This window comes from Bombus affinis, chromosome 4, assembly GCF_024516045.1.
Source record: "Bombus affinis isolate iyBomAffi1 chromosome 4, iyBomAffi1.2, whole genome shotgun sequence".
NCBI classification, from domain to species: Eukaryota; Metazoa; Arthropoda; class Insecta; order Hymenoptera; family Apidae; genus Bombus; species Bombus affinis.
In genome coordinates, this window is record NC_066347.1 from 11,895,506 (window position 1) to 11,914,554 (window position 19,049).

Consider the following 19,049-nt stretch of genomic DNA (forward strand, 5'->3'; position numbering starts at 1 on the left):
ATTTGTGATTCTATGCCTTATATTGCTAATGTTGGTTACTTCATGGCCATGATTTCAGAGTTCAAACTTCAGTTTGTCTAAGTTAGCTGAATGATAGGTGTTGCGTAGTACCACGAGAAGGTCTTTCTTGTTTCAGTTGATATGTGTGGAAGTTTGCGTTCAGAGTTTTTAGCAACTTTGTTAGCTTTTTATAGAAGTCTGGATTAGTCGACAGAATTTTAACCTGGTTATTTTTAGTTTTTAGTTTGTAATCTTCTTTGTTAATATCTTTCTCGATAGACTTTATCATTATTTGAATGTCGATGACATCATCGATGAAGATTGGTAGGGGAGGAGGAACTTTTTGTGTATGTTGATTTGTTAGTGTTTCAACTACGTTCATAGAATCGTCTGTAGATTCTAATATTTCGAATCTGTTATAAGTGGTAACATGGTTTGTTGACGGTTCGTTCTGATTAGTGTTTGCATTTTTATTAACTGTATCTGGTTTACGTTTTTTGCTGTTGATGTACAAGGAACATAAATGGAAATCTATTTATTAGTTCCTTTGTTTCTAGATCTTGTAACCCAAAGCATAATGTATATTCAAGGGTATAATAATATGGGTTTCTCCTTATGTTACGTCTGGTGATTCTCTACCTAAACCAGGCCACACACCGCGGACAAGATGGCAGCCAGATGTCTACACATCCTTTTTTTAAAGAATTTTACAATCAATTCTCATTGAGAATTATAAGTGAATTATTCTGGCGTAGTACTATGTCGTGCTTAATAAGTATTTATCGATTGTGTAACGACACATCCTTACCGTGTACCCTAGATATTCTTCTTACCGAATTGTTTTCTAAAGCTTATTGTCCACTACGAGTTGACACGGCAACTTGGCAAATAACCAATTAACAGCGAAGTCTATTTCCCTCACTTTCCTAACGAAAACTTGTCTTTAACGAATCAGTTCATCTCGTGTCCTTAGACCTACCCATCGCAAGTTTTCCTCCTCAGCATCATCTTTATCGTAGATAAATCCAAACAACTTAAATCGAAATTAAAGGAATTCTACTGGCTCATTGCCAGACGTTTCAACTTAAGCGCGCAGAACAAGATAATGCTATATAAGGCCATGTTAAAATCCGTTTGGACCTATGGGATCCAACTATGGGGAACAGCAAGTAATTCCAACACAGAAATTCTTCAACGATTTCGATCGAAAACTCTAAGATCCTTAATAGATGCACCTTGAAACAATACATCGCGACCTCAAGATACCCACAGTCAAAGAAGAAATATCCAAATTCGGTAATAGATATAACATAAGAGTTAACAACCACTAAAACCCACTAGTTACTCAATTACTTGACACGACGGATCAGATCCACAGACTAAAAAGACATTGCCCTTTAGATTTAAGCGTTAGATTCGACTAGAATCAAACACGCGATAAACATTTATTAAACACGCCATAATAATTTACTTATAATTCTCAATGAGAATCGATTGTAAAATTCTTGCAAATAAAAAAAGATCGTAACTTTTCTTTTACTCTTATATATTCTATATAAAGACTATTTATAAAGAGAGATTATAACAAGAATTTCTAATATATCAAGTCAGTGTTTTCTATTATTTCGTCACTTTTAATTCGATACTTCCTCCGCAAGTGTCGTACGATTCTACAATTTGTTGTCAAAAACACTCGAGATCTACTGTGTCTTGTTTATAAATATGTACACATACGTATTTGGAAATGTTTAATACGTTTCGTATTCTTGCACAATATCTGAAACAGTAAACGTAATGGACACAGGATTATACGTATATATACATAGACGTAAATGCGATGAAATGTTTATTTTCGTTACCAGTTTCATTATCGTGGCATGATGCAGAAGGTATTGATTGCAAAAGTAAAAGATGTAAAAGCATACAAGAAGCCACGACGTGGAGATACTATTATTTTTCACAGCTAATTTCAGAGTTGCGTCGAAGCGATATGTCTTATTAATCTGCAGTTAACCTAATCTCTCGAATCGTTCATGATTTTTAACGCATTTTTGTATTGATTACAAAGAAACGATTGCTTTCAATAGACTAATATCTGAAAATAGAATCTAAAGAATGGATAATAATTGAAGAACGTTCGTCTGATGCAATAAAAGTCCAGATTCGTTCATTTCTAGAATAATTGTGCGGATAAATATAATAAAAAGGCGATAGATATATGGAGGAATTTCTAAACCATTTGAAAATGTACACTACAAGTTAGAGATTACGTTAATTATGAAATGTAAACTAGACTGGAAACGATAAAGCGGGAATAGTATTAGGAAAAACAATTCTAAAAATTAAACGATATCACCCGATTTACGTGAAATTACCAGATCATCATATAGAATATTGTACTTACAACCATTTTCCTCGTGTTTACATTTATTCACTATAATATAAAACAGTGCCCAGTGTTGTCACGTGCTTGATATGATATATGTTACTTATTACATTTACACGCTATTGATATCAAAAAGAAGATACAAATAAAACTGGAAGATTTCGTCCTGAGTACCAAATTACCAAGTTGTCGTTGACATTTTATTGCAACGGTAGATCGATTCTCTTATCAATTTTGCAAAAGAAGGTAGCGCGTTTATGCATTTCTCTTGCACAAGAATCGTAAATGTAAGAAAATACTTTTGTAATTAAGGGGATAGCGACAAGTCAGAATTATTACTTTAATCCTCATTCTGTGTACTAATAGTAAATGTAGTAAATGCAGTAAATACAGTAAATATAGTAAATATTTACTATTAGTACACAGGATGAGGATCCTAATAATTTGCTTCGATAATAATAAATAGTAAATATTTACAATTCTTCTATATATTTGAGAATCGAGAAGCGTTCGATATTCTTAACAACGTGCTTGCTGTCCTTTCTTATCGCTCGAACAAACCATATTATCAACTTGTTTTTAATTCCCTGCCCCCACTCGTTGTGAATCCCGTTAGAATTTTTCCTCCCCTTTCCCAATCATACAATGCTCGTAAGTTTCGTCTTTTACGTACAGGGTGTTCTTGTCACCGATACTTTTATTGCTGTTACAAATTAACTCCCTTCACGCCTTTGAACTAAACTTTACATTTATTTTGCATTCTGATTAAAGTTTACTGCAAAATTTATATAATTATGGCTTCTATTACTGAAGATATTCAAACCCTAATGAATAAAAACTAATTAATAACGTCTATCTTCAATTGTACTTGATTACAATCAATATGAATATTGACTGCAATGAACGTACATGCTTATCAACAGAATTAGGCAATTCGAGACGGTTAAAAAAACAACTATATTACACTAGTTAAATGGAATTAAATATACGTTTCCTGAACACTGTATATATCACAATGCGTATACATACATATTATACTGAATCGGTAAATTCCCCACTCTTTTATTTTCGGACGTAGAGAGGGGGTTCTTTGCTTCTTTCTGTCTCTTACGCCTCTTGTCCCCTAATGAGTAAAATATTAACCGTTGGTTAATGCAAAGACATTCTTCGAGAACGCTCAAAGAAGTGAATACAAGTGTATAATAACGGACTCATTATATAGCGGTTGCAATACTAACACTTCTAATAGTGAATATTTTAAATCACCTGCGCCCCTGTGCGATTTCACATTTTTTTATCCATTCTTTCTTTTCTAATTTCCTTTTTTTGGTTTCCTTTTTTCCCTCTAAAGCAATAATAAGTAAAATTACCTTAAACCCGTTTTACGAAGCGTTTATATGCGTAATTACATTCGTAATATACGGCATAAGGAAGTAATACGGCTAAGGGTTCCTCTGAAGGATTAAACATTTTGTGATTGTTCATCATTATTCAATTACTATGGTTCAATTGCGACGTCAGGTAAATTATATTTTTCACGATTGTTTCGAAAATCTAATGTTAAAGGCACTGGAATATTGCAAACTTATAAATACTAATATTCATTAAAATGTAGAATACGAAATTCTGATGTAAAAATTACTATATCTCGTATAAGATTTGGTTGTTTACTCAGTCTAAATTTTTCATGAAATCTTCAAAATTATCTCTGAGTTTCCGCGATGATGCAAGATTCTCATACGCGTACAGAAATTGTCTAGGAACATGATCTAGAACGCTTTCCACGCGTTACCGATAATTTTTGTCCTATTTATTTTTTTATTTTCAAAGTTAAAAGTAACAATGAAAATTTCAAGCAAAAATTAAAATATATAATTTATACAATGTACAAATGATGAGTTATTTGTAAGAAGTTGAAGTTAATGATTTTAAATTAATATAGTAATTTTATTGCAAACGATTATGTAGTAATAGCTTATTTAGAATAGAATATTAAAATAACGCTAGATATCATTAGCGAGTATAATCTTATTTTAATAAGCTTCAATGTGCTTTACACGCAAAGTGTTATCTTTGTAAATTATGTTTCTCATTTTTTAAATATCGTAGATTATGCAATTTTAATGCAGTAGCTTCACACGATAATGTTGACAACAGGAAAAAATTTTAATAAAATGAAATTTTATAAACTTGTGATATTGACGCGCGTCTTGCAAGTTCAATGTTCAATATGACATTCAACGCGTGTAATAACACGTGTTCAAGTATACATTTTTATTAGAAATGACTTTTGAGAAAAAAAGAAAGAAGAAGAAAAAGAAATCATACTGAGATAAAACGACTAATCCGATAAATTCTAACTCTTATATGTAATTTTCAAATTTCTAACCAAAAATATAAAAATTAATTAACCTAGGTAGTACCGATATATTTTGCTCGCCTAACTCTATCATTACTTCCGTAAGCAATTTGTAATAAAAGAATTAAGATAAGCATCACCATAATGTGCATTCTGATAGTCTTCGCGAATTTTACTACTTTATCATATTAATTTATCTTATTTTGTAATGTCAGTCGGAGAACATAACCAGATATTTTATAATACCGATATGAATCAAGATTTCTGTATAACTTCTGACACATATTCGAAATGATTGTATATTCATATTGGGCTAATACAAAATTTAAGCACTATATATCTTTCAAATTCAAGAAAGTTACTTTGTTCCACATAAACATGGACTGAACTTATATAATACTGCAAGCACATATTTATTTCTATTTTCTGTGTATGTTGATTCTGTAATAAGCGTATTAGTGAAAGATGTATTATATGTTATATATCAGAATTATTAAAACACCACAATGTTTTATACAGATTTTATCTTGTGGGGGCATCCTGAATCAATTTCAATTTAATATCAAACGGAATTCATCATCTTTACAAATTAGAGATAAAAAAGTAATGCAACCAGAACGATCTTTTAAGGTATGCTTTATTAAAAGATATTTCAATAATTTCTTGAAATAATTATTTTAACTGAAATTTATAAATACTATATTTTGTAGTATGCAGATCTAACAGTCCGTCTTGCAGGACCAGACCAATTACAACCAAAGCCCAATGTCAGTGCTTTAACATTTGGTAAATATTTTACAGATCACATGTTAAAGATATTTTATCATGAAACATTAGGAGGGTGGCAAATACCAGAAATTACACCTCTTGAAAAGTTAGTTCTCCATCCAGCATCAAAAGTTCTTCACTATGCTGTAGAGGTAAATACAACTTATATTTCATAAAGTTTCCTATTCATTTCTATTATTTAACGGCATTTACCGATGTATGCACTGTATGCATTATTTCAGTTGTTTGAAGGTCTAAAAGCTTATAGAGGAGTAGATGGGAAGATAAGAATGTTTCGACCAGAACTAAATATGGAACGGATGAACAGTTCAGCAACGAGAACTGGTCTACCTACATTCATAGGAGAAGAATTAATTAAATGTTGTTGTAGATTAATTAGTATTGATCAAGAATGGGTACCTCATTCTACTTCTTCTAGTCTATATATACGCCCTACACTTATAGGGATAGATGTAAGTATTCATATCTTAAAAGAAAAATTCTAGTATAACGTCTTATCTTAAAGATAAAGAATGTTAATCAATTGAACGATATGAATAATAATCGTGTCATTGATGTCACAGACGTCATAGATACAGATACATATAAAATAAGCAATATATTTCACAATACTTAATGATAATACTTAATGATAAAGTAGTGTTTAATGCTCTTTTGTTGGAGTAGAACTATAAGATACAGTTAGACATTTTATTGTAGAAAAGAACAAGAACTAGTGATTAAAAGTTAAGAAGATAAAAATTAATATACAAAGCCTTAAATGTTCAATGAAGTATATATCATATCTTTACGCCATTAGCTTTACATTTAATATGAATGAATATAAGTGTATCTTTTTCCAAACATGAATAATATTGGCATATAATAATACTTCAAATTACATTGATGTAAAATTTCGAATAAAAATGTGTTTATGTTATATATTATTTATAAATTATACTTTGAAAGGTGTGTACGCATCGTTATTTACAGATGATGCAACATTTTTATTAGAAGAAGTCATCTCAATGAAGAAATAATCATAAATAGTTAATATTTTTATACAAAAGATATTTAATGTAAATATCAATGAGAATATTCAACCAAGAATATAAAAAGAACTTTATGTATATATATTATAATTATTTTTACATTTTTACATCTTTATCTAGCCCACACTCGGTGTTGCATCTTCAGAATCTGCTTTACTCTATATTATTTTGTCACCTGTTGGCTCTTATTTTAACAAAACAAAAGAAAATATTGGCATATCTTTACTGGCTGATCCCCAATATACAAGAGCATGGCCAGGTGGTTGTGGTAACTACAAAGTAGGTAGCAATTATGGGCCTACTATATATGTACAAAAGGAAGCTATAGAGAAGGGTTTGCAACAAGTATTATGGCTTTATGGAGAAGATAATGAAGTAACTGAGGCCGGGACTATGAACATTTTCATGTTCTTTATAAATGATGATGGTGGTGAGCATCATTTTACATTCTTCGTTTAACTGCTTGTTCCACATCTATATAGTTTCACTGTATATTATATAAATATGCATATTATTTTTATAAATATGTTATAATTTCAGAAAAAGAATTAATAACACCACCTTTAACAAATGATTTAATTCTTCCTGGAATTACAAGAAATTCTATTTTAGCATTAGCCAGAGAATGGAATCAATTTAAAGTCAGTGAAAAGAAATTTTGTATGAACGAAGTTTGTCAGTTACTTTCAGAAAACAGAGTAAGATATCTTATTTTAATTATTCTTTATTTAAAATTCGTTTTAACTTCACAGAAATTACAATTTTATTTTAGTTGTTGGAAATATTTGGAGCAGGAACAGCTTGCGTAGTTAGTCCTGTATCTTACATAGAATATGTTGGACAACCATTGCATATACCAACGATGGAGCACTCTAATCCTGTTTATAAAATGTTTTTGAAACATTTATCTGATATACAATATGGTATTATACCGGATCACCCTTGGGTGATACCTATCGAATGAATATAGAATAATCCATTTAATTATTTATTACATAATTATAAGCAGAAACGACTCCATACAATGTTTAACATCGATTGTATCATATTTAAAAGAATAGTTGTTGGGAATGTCACAATTTTGTTGCTGCTGGCTTCATGCGAATGTTGTTGTGAACGAATTCTTATTTATTTACACATGGAACTGATTTTGTCAAAGGCATGTAAGAAGTGAGCATGTATTGGAGATGAAACTCAGGGACTAATTGTTTCTTACAGAAGCAAAGCAACTTTTTAATAGTGAGCTATAAAGACTAATGTGTTGATTTGTATGTGTGTTATACGTTGAATGACAGTTTGTACTTACGAATATGTGCGTGTTTCTACATAGAAATATAGATGTATTGTATATATTTTTTATATTACTTATTTACTATCTTATGTAATTTTAATAATTTTTCTATGGTACAAATTATTTATTCAATGTTCTACCTCACCGGTCAAGAAGGACAACAAGAAAAGAATATGCTATAAAAAGCATCATCTCAATGCAACGTGTATCGTCTCAATAAAAGTATAAGTTTATAAGCACTTGTTAATGAAGAACAGATATTTATTTCCTGGGGAATGTAATTAATAAATCGAAGCAAAGACGATTATCTAAAATTGTATAAACTACCTATCATACAATTTTTCATTACATCACGTTTGAAAGTCTAATTATTATTTTCATGTCAATATAGAATGAGGTTATATTACTAATCTCGTTGTAACTGAAATTAAGTATAACTATGAAATTACAAACAAAGCTTCATTAACTTTGCATGTTAGTTTTTTTAGTACTTTGCATGAAAGTTTGTTCCTTGTTTTTTTGTAACAATAATTGTACTGATATTTATAAGATGGAACAGACTTCATAAATATATAAATAACTAAAATTATTTAGAAAAATAATTGTTTAAGTACATTCCTTGATTCAAAGGCAACACTGTTTCGCTGAACAAGAAAATTTGTTATCATCCATGTTGATTTTTTAGGACTGAATTTTCGGACGATTTTCTCCAGCAAATGGGACCTGATCGTATGACCGTACCCAAAACGTGTCCCAAGCACAATTACAGAAGAAAAGAAATCTAGGAAATATCAAGTCTACAGAAACTTCTTGTTATAACAGTATGGTGTAACGTTTTACCGCTCATTTTCAAATCGTAATTAAGCATCGGCATATTCCGGTTAACTTCGGTACGAACGTATTTACACTCCCCCTCTCGTTTCTTCCGCTGAAGGTAACGGAGGAAGTAAATGTGCGTGTAGTTGGGTCGTTTGACCGCTAGAGGCGGTAATTTACGAAGCGCGCAGTTTGCTGAATTTGCTCATCGATAACCTTCCTATTTATTATTCGCCTCTGCTTCGCACAGCGAGTAAATTCTTTCTAAGGGTTCAATTTTGTGAAAAGAAAAGACATGTACGCGATCCAAAACACAGTTAGGAAAGTACCGAGATTACTAAATGTATGTCAGAATCAACGTAGAACAGTTCTTGCTACACCACCAAGGGTTAGAATACCTTTTCTTGTAAGTACTATTTTTATTAAACGCACTTACATAAGAAGCGGACTGCAGCAATTAAATATTTATTCTGAATCAAAAAATTTGTTTACTATAAAGACAGTTTTCTGTTTACAGTTCGAAAAGCATTTTTGTGAGCATTTATATCGGTAATTCATATATAAGGTTATGTTATGTAATAGGTTAATTGATTTTTGGGGCGTTTCTTTTAAATTTTGCAAATATTAATAATCTCTTAAAATTGTATGATTTTTATAATAAAACCTATATATAACTTAATCTGAGGTACATAAAAGTATTAATTAGTCTGTTCGGTACATTTGTTTAAGGATATAGATAAACTTTATACATTATTATTGTGAAAAAGCGTAAATTTCAAATGCAAAGAATTAAGTTTTATGTTTGAATGATATAGCATATTATATATTTAACTTTAGTTATATATGATACATTGTTAGAATAAAATTTATGCGAATATAAAAGTATAAAAATTTAATAAATAACTTAAAATCAATTATAATGATAATTACTTAGGCATTTTTATTAAAATGACATTCTTGATGTATTTTACATATATGTAGTATTGTTATAATGATAATATCTGTTAGATTATAGACCATTTAAACTATGTAATTTGCAATAATATCTTTTTTATTGCAGGAAAAGGTGGCATTAGGTATGGCCATATGGATCGGAGTAATGGGGGTACCAATGTACATTGCGTGCAATGTAAATAAATATAACGCTCGTAAAAAAGGATAGACGATCTTTTGTAGCTGTATTCTTAAATTTGTAAAGTAAATAGCTATTACAAAAAATAGGAGAATGTGTATCACATACTTGAAATAAATATGAAATTAGATAAAGTAGTTTGTAACCGATATTGGATATTTTTTATTTGCATTTTAGAAATTTGCAGGTTAAAGATTAAACCCTTGACATACCAATGACGTTTTGGGATATGTAATTTGTTTATCGTATGTTATGTACACAATGAACGTATCGAGTTTCATTTTATTTATATACTAAGAGGTTAGTTCATTATAAGGAATCACTTATTTCAAAATATTTCGTTTTATTTATTGGTTGTTCAAAAATTAAATTTGTCTTTTATTCTACGCTTTTTTGTGTAAATGAGTTGAAGAGTCGCAGTCTTACATATACGTATATAATTGTACAAAATTTTAGTATCATAAAAATATAAAGTATATCACTTTGCTAATAAAATATATGTATAAACAATAATGAGATACGTAAAATTTACATTTTAGCGGAAAAAGGCTTTGTTATATTTTATTTGAAAAAGGATTCTAATCTAATGATATTATAATCAAATAAAGAATATAGCAGTTTGTTTATTTTAGTACAAATTTATGTTATTGATTTATTACATAGAATCATCGATTGTAGGATCAGATAATCACTCAGCAATGTCCACTTATGGGAAATACTGTAAAGAGCAACTCACGATAGTTGTACACTCAAGTGGACACGTACCTTAAAATTCGTAACGTTACATTTAATTCAAAAATATATCGAGTGTTTATACACATTTTGTATATATATATATATATATATATATATACAGAAATTCGATATATTTTCACATTTTACGTATATATTTGTACATCTTGAAAATCTCATTAACTTTTATATGTATTTGCACCGTTGTATCGCTAGAGCTACAAGTTACGAATATTCATCTTAAATTTACGTACGATGTTGTTAATTTGTTTATTCGAAAACTTTACGACAGTGTCCAAAATTTATATTTCATTATAATGTCATTTATATCGGAATGTTAGGTACACTTTGAATTTTCGTCACTTTTTTATCGTTACTTAACTTAACTGTATTGCATCGAAATTCGATGTTTAACTCGGCCGTATTAAGAATAATATATTACGCGGTTTTCCGACAATCTTCGAAGCAAGTACAGACATAGGACGGATCCTGTTTTAGGCTGGTTCTAGAAGCGTTGTTCAAAAGCGAAAGTTGATCGATTCGGTTGCTGTATTTTCGACTTGTCAATGATCGGGAATGTGTCTTCTGTCGCGACGACTGTGTCTTCGTTTTTTGAAACATGTGGCACAGCATTTATCCTGCACGATCAATGACACATCGCACATGCGCCTATATGACGCGCACATTGAGGCTGGTACAATAGTATCCTTACACTCTGAAACAGTTTTATTTGTTTTTACGTTACATATCTAGAGAAACCTAGTCGTAATTAGTTATTACATCGAATCTTTCTCTTTTTATTAGTTCTGTCTAGTGTAAACTAATAAGAAGGAATATATTAGAACGTAAGAATTAGCAAGAATTAGCATCGATGCTAGCGTGTATTATTGCGAGTCGTTAAGCGAAGCTCTTACACACGCATACAAGCGCGCGCGCGCGTAACTATGATAATTAATATCATAGAAGAAACGAAGGAAGAAGATACTTGCAGAGAAGTATATCGTAAACCGTTCGCTCGAAGACATTAATTCCCGGTATACGTACAGTGTGGTTAACGATCCGTGAAAACTGTTGCTTTCTAGATACGTATTAAAGGGGCGAAAGAAAAGAAAAGAAATAACGAGTTTCCATGCATACGTTCAGGTAGTTACGGATATCCTTTAATGACCGATTCCCTCTGGCGTGTGCAATTACCAGATTTATCGTTCGCGCATTGCCGCCTATGATAACAACGCCTCGTATCGATCGGCTTTCTCTCGGGGTTGCAATCGTCGGACAGTAATTCTGTTATACGATCACGACACTCGACTTTCCTTCGCTTAACGCCGACTCTCACGAGGCAGCTAGCGTTGCAGGATTCCCATTTTCCTGTAAGCATGTCCATAAAGATGGAGGTTTTATACGCTTGATTGTCTCCTTGTTATCTTTGGCAACGGGCCAGGCTTCAAAAAGATATTATTAGCGGCACGGATAAACTCGATTACTGTCTTAGCGTGACATAAACGACGAACCATTAAGATAATTATGCTATCTTAATCCGACTCGACTTAGTGGCCGTTTTTAATTGTTACGCGACTCTTTGGATATACGCAAGTTGTTCTAGTCATAGATAGAAAATAAGAAGGATAACAGTGTATTTTATGTCATGGTAATAAATAACTCACCGGTGATCCATCTGCCACCTTGGCAAAGTTCGATGGTGGCCGGCTTGTTTTCTGGATTACAGTCTCCTTGCATCGAGCAGGTCACCTTCCTAGTTCTCTTACCATTCGTGCAATGACTCCATTTCGAGACGATCCACTTTGACTTGGTATTATACATGGAATTATCTGGATTTTCATCAACCACATTGTCGAATTCGAGGATCTCTGACTCCTCGGTAGTGAGACTATCAACGATCGTGATTCCATTTTGATCGTTCGAGCTCACGTTGTAGAAAGAGGCATCCTTGTTGTCCGCGTAGACGATCAATGGTGGTTCGGTCGAGCTGCAAGGGGGTAAGTTTAGACACGGGCTGACCTCCTCGGGTCTCACGTCCCGATTACAGTCTCGATCGGGCAGTGCCAAATCCGATCTATCGGGACCCACTCCCGAAGAGACACACATCACCGATCGTTTTCGAAGAGCACCCTCTCCGCATGATACCGGACACATTTGCCATGGACCGATCCACCATCTAATTTTGGCAAAACGAAACAATCGATTATCGTTCGAGTATATTACTCGAATTCGTTATTATTAAATTCATTCGAGTTAATTAAAACGAAAAAGGAAGAAAAAGTTATTATATATCTTTTTAATAAATGTGAAAGTCGACAAATCAAGTTGCATTCGATATCGCGTTCAAGCGGTCGGAATGTCGAATCGAACGGTAAATAAAATTTGTCTGTTGTCAGATTCGATGTACCCCCATATTATCGCGACCGAGAAGCTTTAATCCGATTTTTCCTATACCATCGAGGCTGGGCTTTCGTTTTACCTGGCTGGGCATGGATTCAGATTGCATTCTCGCAAAATCGATTCCGGCTTTTCGATGCCCTCGCAAAAGTGGTCCTCGACGACCCCGCTCTTCTTCTCGTTGCAGAGTGCTTTGGAGGTTTGCGTGCCACCGCCGCAAGTGGCCGTGCACAGTGACCAATCGGAAAATACCCAGGAGTATTCCGGTGCCCGATCAGGCTCCTTTTTCGGCACTGTGTATTCGTATCGCAGCCCGAAATTCCGATAATGTCCTCTGGAAATCAACTGAAGTGATGGGACAAAATTATTGAGAATGGGAAGAAAGTAGCTAAAGAATTCGAGTAGCGAATATACGACGTGCCCACGCTCGAAGAATCGGCGAAAAGCGAACGAGACAGATAAGCAATTTGTCAAGAGGAAGCATACGTGGAATAAAACGAAAAGAAAATAGTTAATTAGTTACTATTACGTACATAGACTGCGATGTCCTCTTTGATCGGGCCAGGAATCCTGACCTTTTCTCTGTCGCGATCGCGCTCGTACAGAGCTGGAGTTCCGGCCACTTGGTATTCCCCTGCTAAAGTGATCTGCCTGTTCAATTGGAATGAAGATCATAGCTCTAGATCGTAATATCTCTCCAACGTCTTTTACTTTTCATTCGGAATTTATTATTTCGTTAGCCGATACAAAGAGATACACAATCAATCGGATTATCGATATTAACGTAATCGATATAATGTAACCGACGATGAACACATCTTGGATTATTACTTACCGTTTTCCATTAAGGAAATATCTGTCGGAATTTGGCACACCTATTCCAATATAATTTTTGCTGTTTCCAATTTCCTCGATTTTTATATTTCTCGATCCATTGGGGACAACCACGACTTCCTTGTATCCTGGACCGTCGTTTTTGTCGTAAATTCCGCCTGTTGTTTCGCATTGAGTTCCATCGCCATGGCAGATTCCACAACGATCTTCCGTGGCATCTGAATCGACCGTCCAATCACAGCCAACTTTCTACACCGTTAATTACAATCGAAAAATAGAGAATAGAATAGAGAACGAAAGATACGGATATTGTTGAAAATATCGTCTAGAAAAATAGACTGACTCGACAGATTCCAGCAATGCACATGTCTCTGGTACCAACGTTACAGGGTGTGCCATCGAGAGCGGCTTCACCCCATGGAACGATCACGCTTTCCTCTGTGTCGGTGCAATATAGCTCGCAGGGTTCCGCTTCAATTAAGGACCATATTCATTAGTATTGTACGGATTCAAGTCGAATGGAATATCGAACGATAGTTGATTACTTGGCAAAAAATAACTTTCAACCGTTTATTAAATTCGATAATTTTTTTACTGTCAAATAGCAAGGAACCGTTTAGCATTATTTACAGCGTTGTTTATTGCGAAAAGTACTTGTCCGTAGTATCTTCGACGAAAGAGTCCAAAAACTAGTGGCTTACTCTGATCGAAATATGGCAGCCAAGTGTAATTCTTCCCTTTGTATTCTTTGCCGTCGTAATGGCTGCACTGGACTGCTCTGAAACTGGCCGTTTCTTCCGGGCACGGATCGGTGTTACAGATTTTATATCGACGTCTTTCCCCGATGCAGAATTTACCACCGTGCGCTGGTTCCGGATGGTCGCATTTCCGCTCGACGATCGAAACGCCCGCACCACAGGTTCTCGAACACTCGCTCCAAGAGCCCCACTCGCCCCATCCGCCGTCGATTTGACGCGGTTTGTCCACAATTGGCACGCATTCCTGGTTCTGACACCACTACGGCAAAATTCGCGCGCGTTATCGAAAATCAGTTTAATGGCCGGTTGACTTATTTATTCCTCAATGACGGCGTATTTATCTATTTCTTTTGGAGCTTTTAGAGTTATGAATATCCAGAGGACCAACGAACATCGATTATCAAAAGAGAGAATGTCGTGCTCGAAACCGCTTTATTTTCTTCTTTATTTTTATCGTTACCCGTTGTTTCTTTTCGAACACGAAATGACACTACGACGCGGTGAAAGATTAATTTAATCATATAAATTTGTGGATAATTGTTATTCATTGGCAACTACAATCGCATAACGCTATATGTATAATTACGCATCTAATATTTTTACCATGTGTTTGCCACAGTGTGTCCCCGGGGCGGCCGGATGAAGCATGGTGGTGCAAGTGCCATCGACGATGCACCATAATTTAGAACAGATCTGTGAACAAAATCACCGATCTCTATTCGCCGGTCTAAAATTGCCCCGTACTCGATTTACTTTTGTTCATCACCTCCTGCAAGGGGGAGCAAACGGAAGCTTCCCTGACGCCGAACTGAAGCCTGCATTGGTGCTCCGCGTTATACATCGCGCCAGGCGGTAACTCTGGATACGAGTAATCATTGTCTGCCGGTTCGTCTTCTAAACATTCGCCTTTCCCTTGACTGTAGAAGTTTTAAAACTTTCTTTAAAAACTTTCCCTCTCTTAAAGTTTTTAAAGCTTCGAACACATGCTATCTAGCGAAACGATCGAGCTCGTCGTTCAGACTTTTCGAACGACGCATCTAAAACGATAGTTTATGTTGTCGAAAGAGATATTTCAATTTCTTACTCCAAAAAATTGGTAATGTCCCTTCTAGAGCATCTGGACCAGGCGACGCCAATGGTGTCCACCTCGAAAGTCGGCGTCATCACGTGCAGGGTGTCACCGTCTCGTTTGCTGCAGCCGATTTTTTCCGTATCGTGGTACATGCCAAAGCTGCAGCGAAAATCGTGTCATTGTCGCGAATCATTTCGATTTCGAACGAATCGTGATTTCGCACGTGCCTGCCCGCGATACGATTCCAGCCAAATAAGCGGCAAACGCGATAACGACGTCGCGTTATCGGTTATTATATTAATAAAAGCAAATTGCACTTAATAACGAGCACGGGGAATTGGAATCTCCATTGGCTGACCAAACAAGTTACGCATCGATTCGGCCAATTTTTTTCCTTATTACGAATTCGACGATTTTTTTATGCGTAAAATCGACTCGTGCGTCGAGCCGATGATAATATTATTTAGTTTCACGCGCGTGCCTTTTGATAATATTTTATAATATCTTGGTACTTTGATACGTAGATAATCGTAATAGAAAGGGCAGAGGTCGGTCATCGTGGAGGTTTTAGTCGGTTGGAGTCCGGCACTACCACGCCACTCCCCCCCTCCCCCTCCCCCTCCCCCTCCCCCGGAAGTGGCAGAAGTAAAAAAAAAAAAAAGATATTTAATAGTAAATTTTTATTAGAAGCAAAGTGAAACTCTACGGCAAGGAAAATTTGGTGAGAAATGGAGAGAATAAAATGGCGAAAGTGCTTTGAATACTTTTCAAGTTAACAGGAAACAGCAGTCATGATGAGTATGATAATTTATGTTTAATTCGCCTTTAAATTTCAGAGGTTAAGACAAATTGAGATTAAAGTTGAACTCCGTTACGAGTCTAATGCCAGGAGACAAAGAGAATACAAGTCATCCAGTCAGAATATAAATTCAAATATACCATTAAAACGTACTACCGATCGATAAAAAGTTAGCCGAATCGAGGATTCTTGATCACCGAGAAATATGAAATATGTTTGGAGTAATCGCTGCGAGGCAAAGAAGCTTGGCCAGACTAAGTGCGCTTCTAAGGATCTAATAAAAAAGAGGTAATAAATTTCTCTGGATTACACGGAGGTAATACTCGAGTCTCGCGAAGATAATTCACTTCCGACGAGTCGCTACTTTTTCTCGGAAAATTCAGCGGAAATTTAGAGGCAAGTTTGCCAGCGACGTTCGACCGATGGAATCGTTATCTATTTCTTGTTTCTTTATTTCCTATTTTTTTTTTTTTTTTTTTTCAAGTTAAAGATCGATCGAACGTTTCCACTCACTTGTGTCCCAATTCGTGGGTGATGGTGTGCGCGAGCGTGATTCCATTGTCTTCGTTGACGCTGCAGCTGCGGTCCGGCTGGCACATGCCGGCTACGTGAGCCACTCCCAGAGTACTACACGGCGTGTTCGCTCTCGAGCAGATGTCCTCCCTCGTCACCAGAATCGCCACATCGTGGTGATTCGGATGCGAGTCGTCCGCCGGATTCAGTTTCTGTTGCCATTTGCAGAAATTGTACAGCGTCCTGTCCGCGTTCACCGTGATGTCCAGTCCTTGCTGAAAACAGACGTTAGTCGGACCGTTTCGCGGCCAGTTGAATAGAAATGCGCGCATTTTCTCCCGCCGTGGAATTCGTTTTCGATCGTTCAGTGGCTACGGTTTACGAGCGTGTCAACCGATCCGAGCGTTCGACATTGCCCTAGGATTCAAACGTTTTCCTCGTGATTCGTTCGACCAACGAAACGATCCAATATTTTATGGATGGTGAACGCGCGTGACGTCGAATCGTTTCAACACTTTGTTAAGCGGTTTTGGGAGTGCCGGTATAATCATCGTTCGTTAACAGAATAGATAGATAGATAGATAGATAATAACAAGATTACTTCAAAAGCATTAATACGATATTGCAATACGATACGAATTTCGACCGGTTGACCGTAGTCGCCTCTTTAGAAGAAAGCAAGTTGATTTTACCGAATCTCGTATCTGATTGTTAAATAGTAAACTAGATAAAACACGGTATCGTGTAAACTATGCCGTGCATCTAGTTGTTGAACGTAACGCACATCACCGGCGTAATTCGCACGTACTTCCGCGTCGTCCTCCTCGACAAGGATAATCCTGACCACGACGACGTTAATGAAATTCCCTATGGTAGGATCGAGGTAGAGGGAGGACACCATGTTCATGATGGTCAGCAGATACGTCTCAACGTCGCCGTCCTGATGAAAAGCCATCATCGTCGTGTCAGCGACAACGAGAGCCTCGACGTGACGCGGCCGGCTGATCGATCTCTTGGCACGTTGCCATCGTTTCGTCTGATGATGTTTTCTTCGGCCTCGTCCTTGAACCTGTACCAGTCCTGGTTGCGTTTGCCATTCGAGCCGTGTTTCCGTCAGCCGCCTCGGCTCTGTGCAACAACAACGCAACCCCCGGTCTTTGATTAGCATCCCGCACGATATGAAATTCCTATCCGGTTCAATGGAATTCCCCTTTACGCGGTCGCGTTTGATTTTCGTGAAAAGGAATTCCATTTTCTCGATGCGGTCATCGATGAACCGATGCCGGCCGGAATAATTAATGGTCGGGTCGGATCGTTTGTCGGATTTCGGCTACCTGACGCGATGCAACGCGATACGGTTGATCCGATATACCCGCTGATCTATGATCTATCCAAAGTGTCGATTTACGGGAAAATCGACTTGACGTTTTCCACCTGGCTCTGGCAAAATCGAGCGATTCGAAAACGCGATCGAACGCGAGACCACGCGTGCCATCGTTAAAATATCGTAAAAACGCTATTTACATTCCTTTCGAATCGACTGGTCGGACAACAAATTACATATGCGGGAAAGACGGAAAAATGCGAAACGGATGTTTAATTTTCACGCAGGCCCATCGATCTTGCTCGGTAATTCAACGTTTGAAATTACCGGAGCTATCTGCGAATCTAACCTGTACGTTCTATCTCGAAAAAGACGTACACACCGCGAGCACGTAAGACGGTCTCTTAATTTATGCAGATTGCTCGATCGCAGAGGCGTGCAATTAAGATTTCATTCGAGCCATCCGATAGATCGGCCCGCTTGCCGAAATGGATATTCATTGTACTTAATTACGGGTTTGCGGCGAATTGGATTATCCCCCGTCGACCACGTTGCCGCCTATCAGCCCGCTCGGATCTTACCTTCGTATCGGTTTCTCCGTAAAGTCGTTTAATCTGCTGAAACGCGGTCTCGTCACTCGGTTAATAGGTTGCACGCGGGAATCGCGGCAAACACGTCGGTCATGGATCGACACTTTCGAAATTCGTGACCAAATTAGCCGAATTAATCGCCCTCCTTTGAACACTTTGCCCGAAGTCCAACTACCGATTTCGGTTCACGCGAATTTAAGCGTCCGCGTGGTTAATTTCGTAGAGT

General features: G+C 36.0%; 2 protein-coding genes and 1 long non-coding RNA gene across 16 annotated transcripts in view; 2 read left to right on the plus strand and 1 right to left on the minus strand.

Annotated features, from left to right (window-relative positions):
* The first annotated feature begins 3,496 nt into the window (after window positions 1-3,496).
* LOC126915117 (branched-chain-amino-acid aminotransferase, cytosolic) lies at window positions 3,497-8,095 on the plus strand. 5 transcript variants are annotated; one of them, XM_050719531.1, is made up of 7 exons: window positions 3,497-3,907; window positions 5,265-5,375; window positions 5,456-5,665; window positions 5,756-5,986; window positions 6,686-6,995; window positions 7,106-7,263; window positions 7,338-8,095. In XM_050719531.1, exons 1-7 carry the CDS (start codon window positions 3,887-3,889, stop codon window positions 7,527-7,529), a joined length of 1,233 nt encoding a protein of 410 aa, XP_050575488.1. In that variant the 5' UTR covers window positions 3,497-3,886; the 3' UTR covers window positions 7,530-8,095. The 5 variants fall into 5 exon arrangements, with proteins under 5 accessions (XP_050575488.1, XP_050575491.1, XP_050575490.1 ...); XM_050719534.1 differs by lacking the exon at window positions 3,497-3,907 and adding an exon at window positions 4,569-4,802; XM_050719533.1 differs by lacking the exon at window positions 3,497-3,907 and adding an exon at window positions 4,569-4,755.
* A 478-nt stretch (window positions 8,096-8,573) lies between these two features.
* Window positions 8,574-9,953, plus strand: LOC126915162 (uncharacterized). Its single transcript, XR_007710033.1, has 2 exons — window positions 8,574-9,078; window positions 9,733-9,953. It is a non-coding gene; the product is annotated as an uncharacterized LOC126915162 (long non-coding RNA).
* The window catches only part of LOC126915060 (A disintegrin and metalloproteinase with thrombospondin motifs 10-like), a 91,424-nt gene continuing 82,107 nt past the window's right edge, over window positions 9,733-19,049 (minus strand). For 7 of the 10 annotated variants that reach the window (XM_050719391.1, XM_050719394.1, XM_050719390.1 and 4 more), the window contains 13 exons: window positions 17,694-18,037; window positions 16,910-17,184; window positions 15,610-15,756; window positions 15,292-15,442; window positions 15,129-15,218; window positions 14,469-14,784; window positions 14,111-14,238; window positions 13,769-14,016; window positions 13,467-13,584; window positions 13,016-13,278; window positions 12,201-12,712; window positions 11,731-11,904; window positions 9,733-11,251 (listed from right to left, as the gene is read on the minus strand). In XM_050719391.1, the coding sequence (XP_050575348.1) occupies window positions 11,100-11,251; window positions 11,731-11,904; window positions 12,201-12,712; window positions 13,016-13,278; window positions 13,467-13,584; window positions 13,769-14,016; window positions 14,111-14,238; window positions 14,469-14,784; window positions 15,129-15,218; window positions 15,292-15,442; window positions 15,610-15,756; window positions 16,910-17,184; window positions 17,694-18,037 (2,918 nt within the window). In that variant the 3' untranslated portion in view covers window positions 9,733-11,099. Of the gene's footprint in view, window positions 11,252-11,673; window positions 11,905-12,200; window positions 12,713-13,015; window positions 13,279-13,466; window positions 13,585-13,768; window positions 14,017-14,110; window positions 14,239-14,468; window positions 14,785-15,128; window positions 15,219-15,291; window positions 15,443-15,609; window positions 15,757-16,909; window positions 17,185-17,693; window positions 18,038-19,049 lie in introns of all 10 variants that reach the window. The other 3 variants (XM_050719395.1, XM_050719396.1, XM_050719399.1) reach the window with 3 other exon arrangements.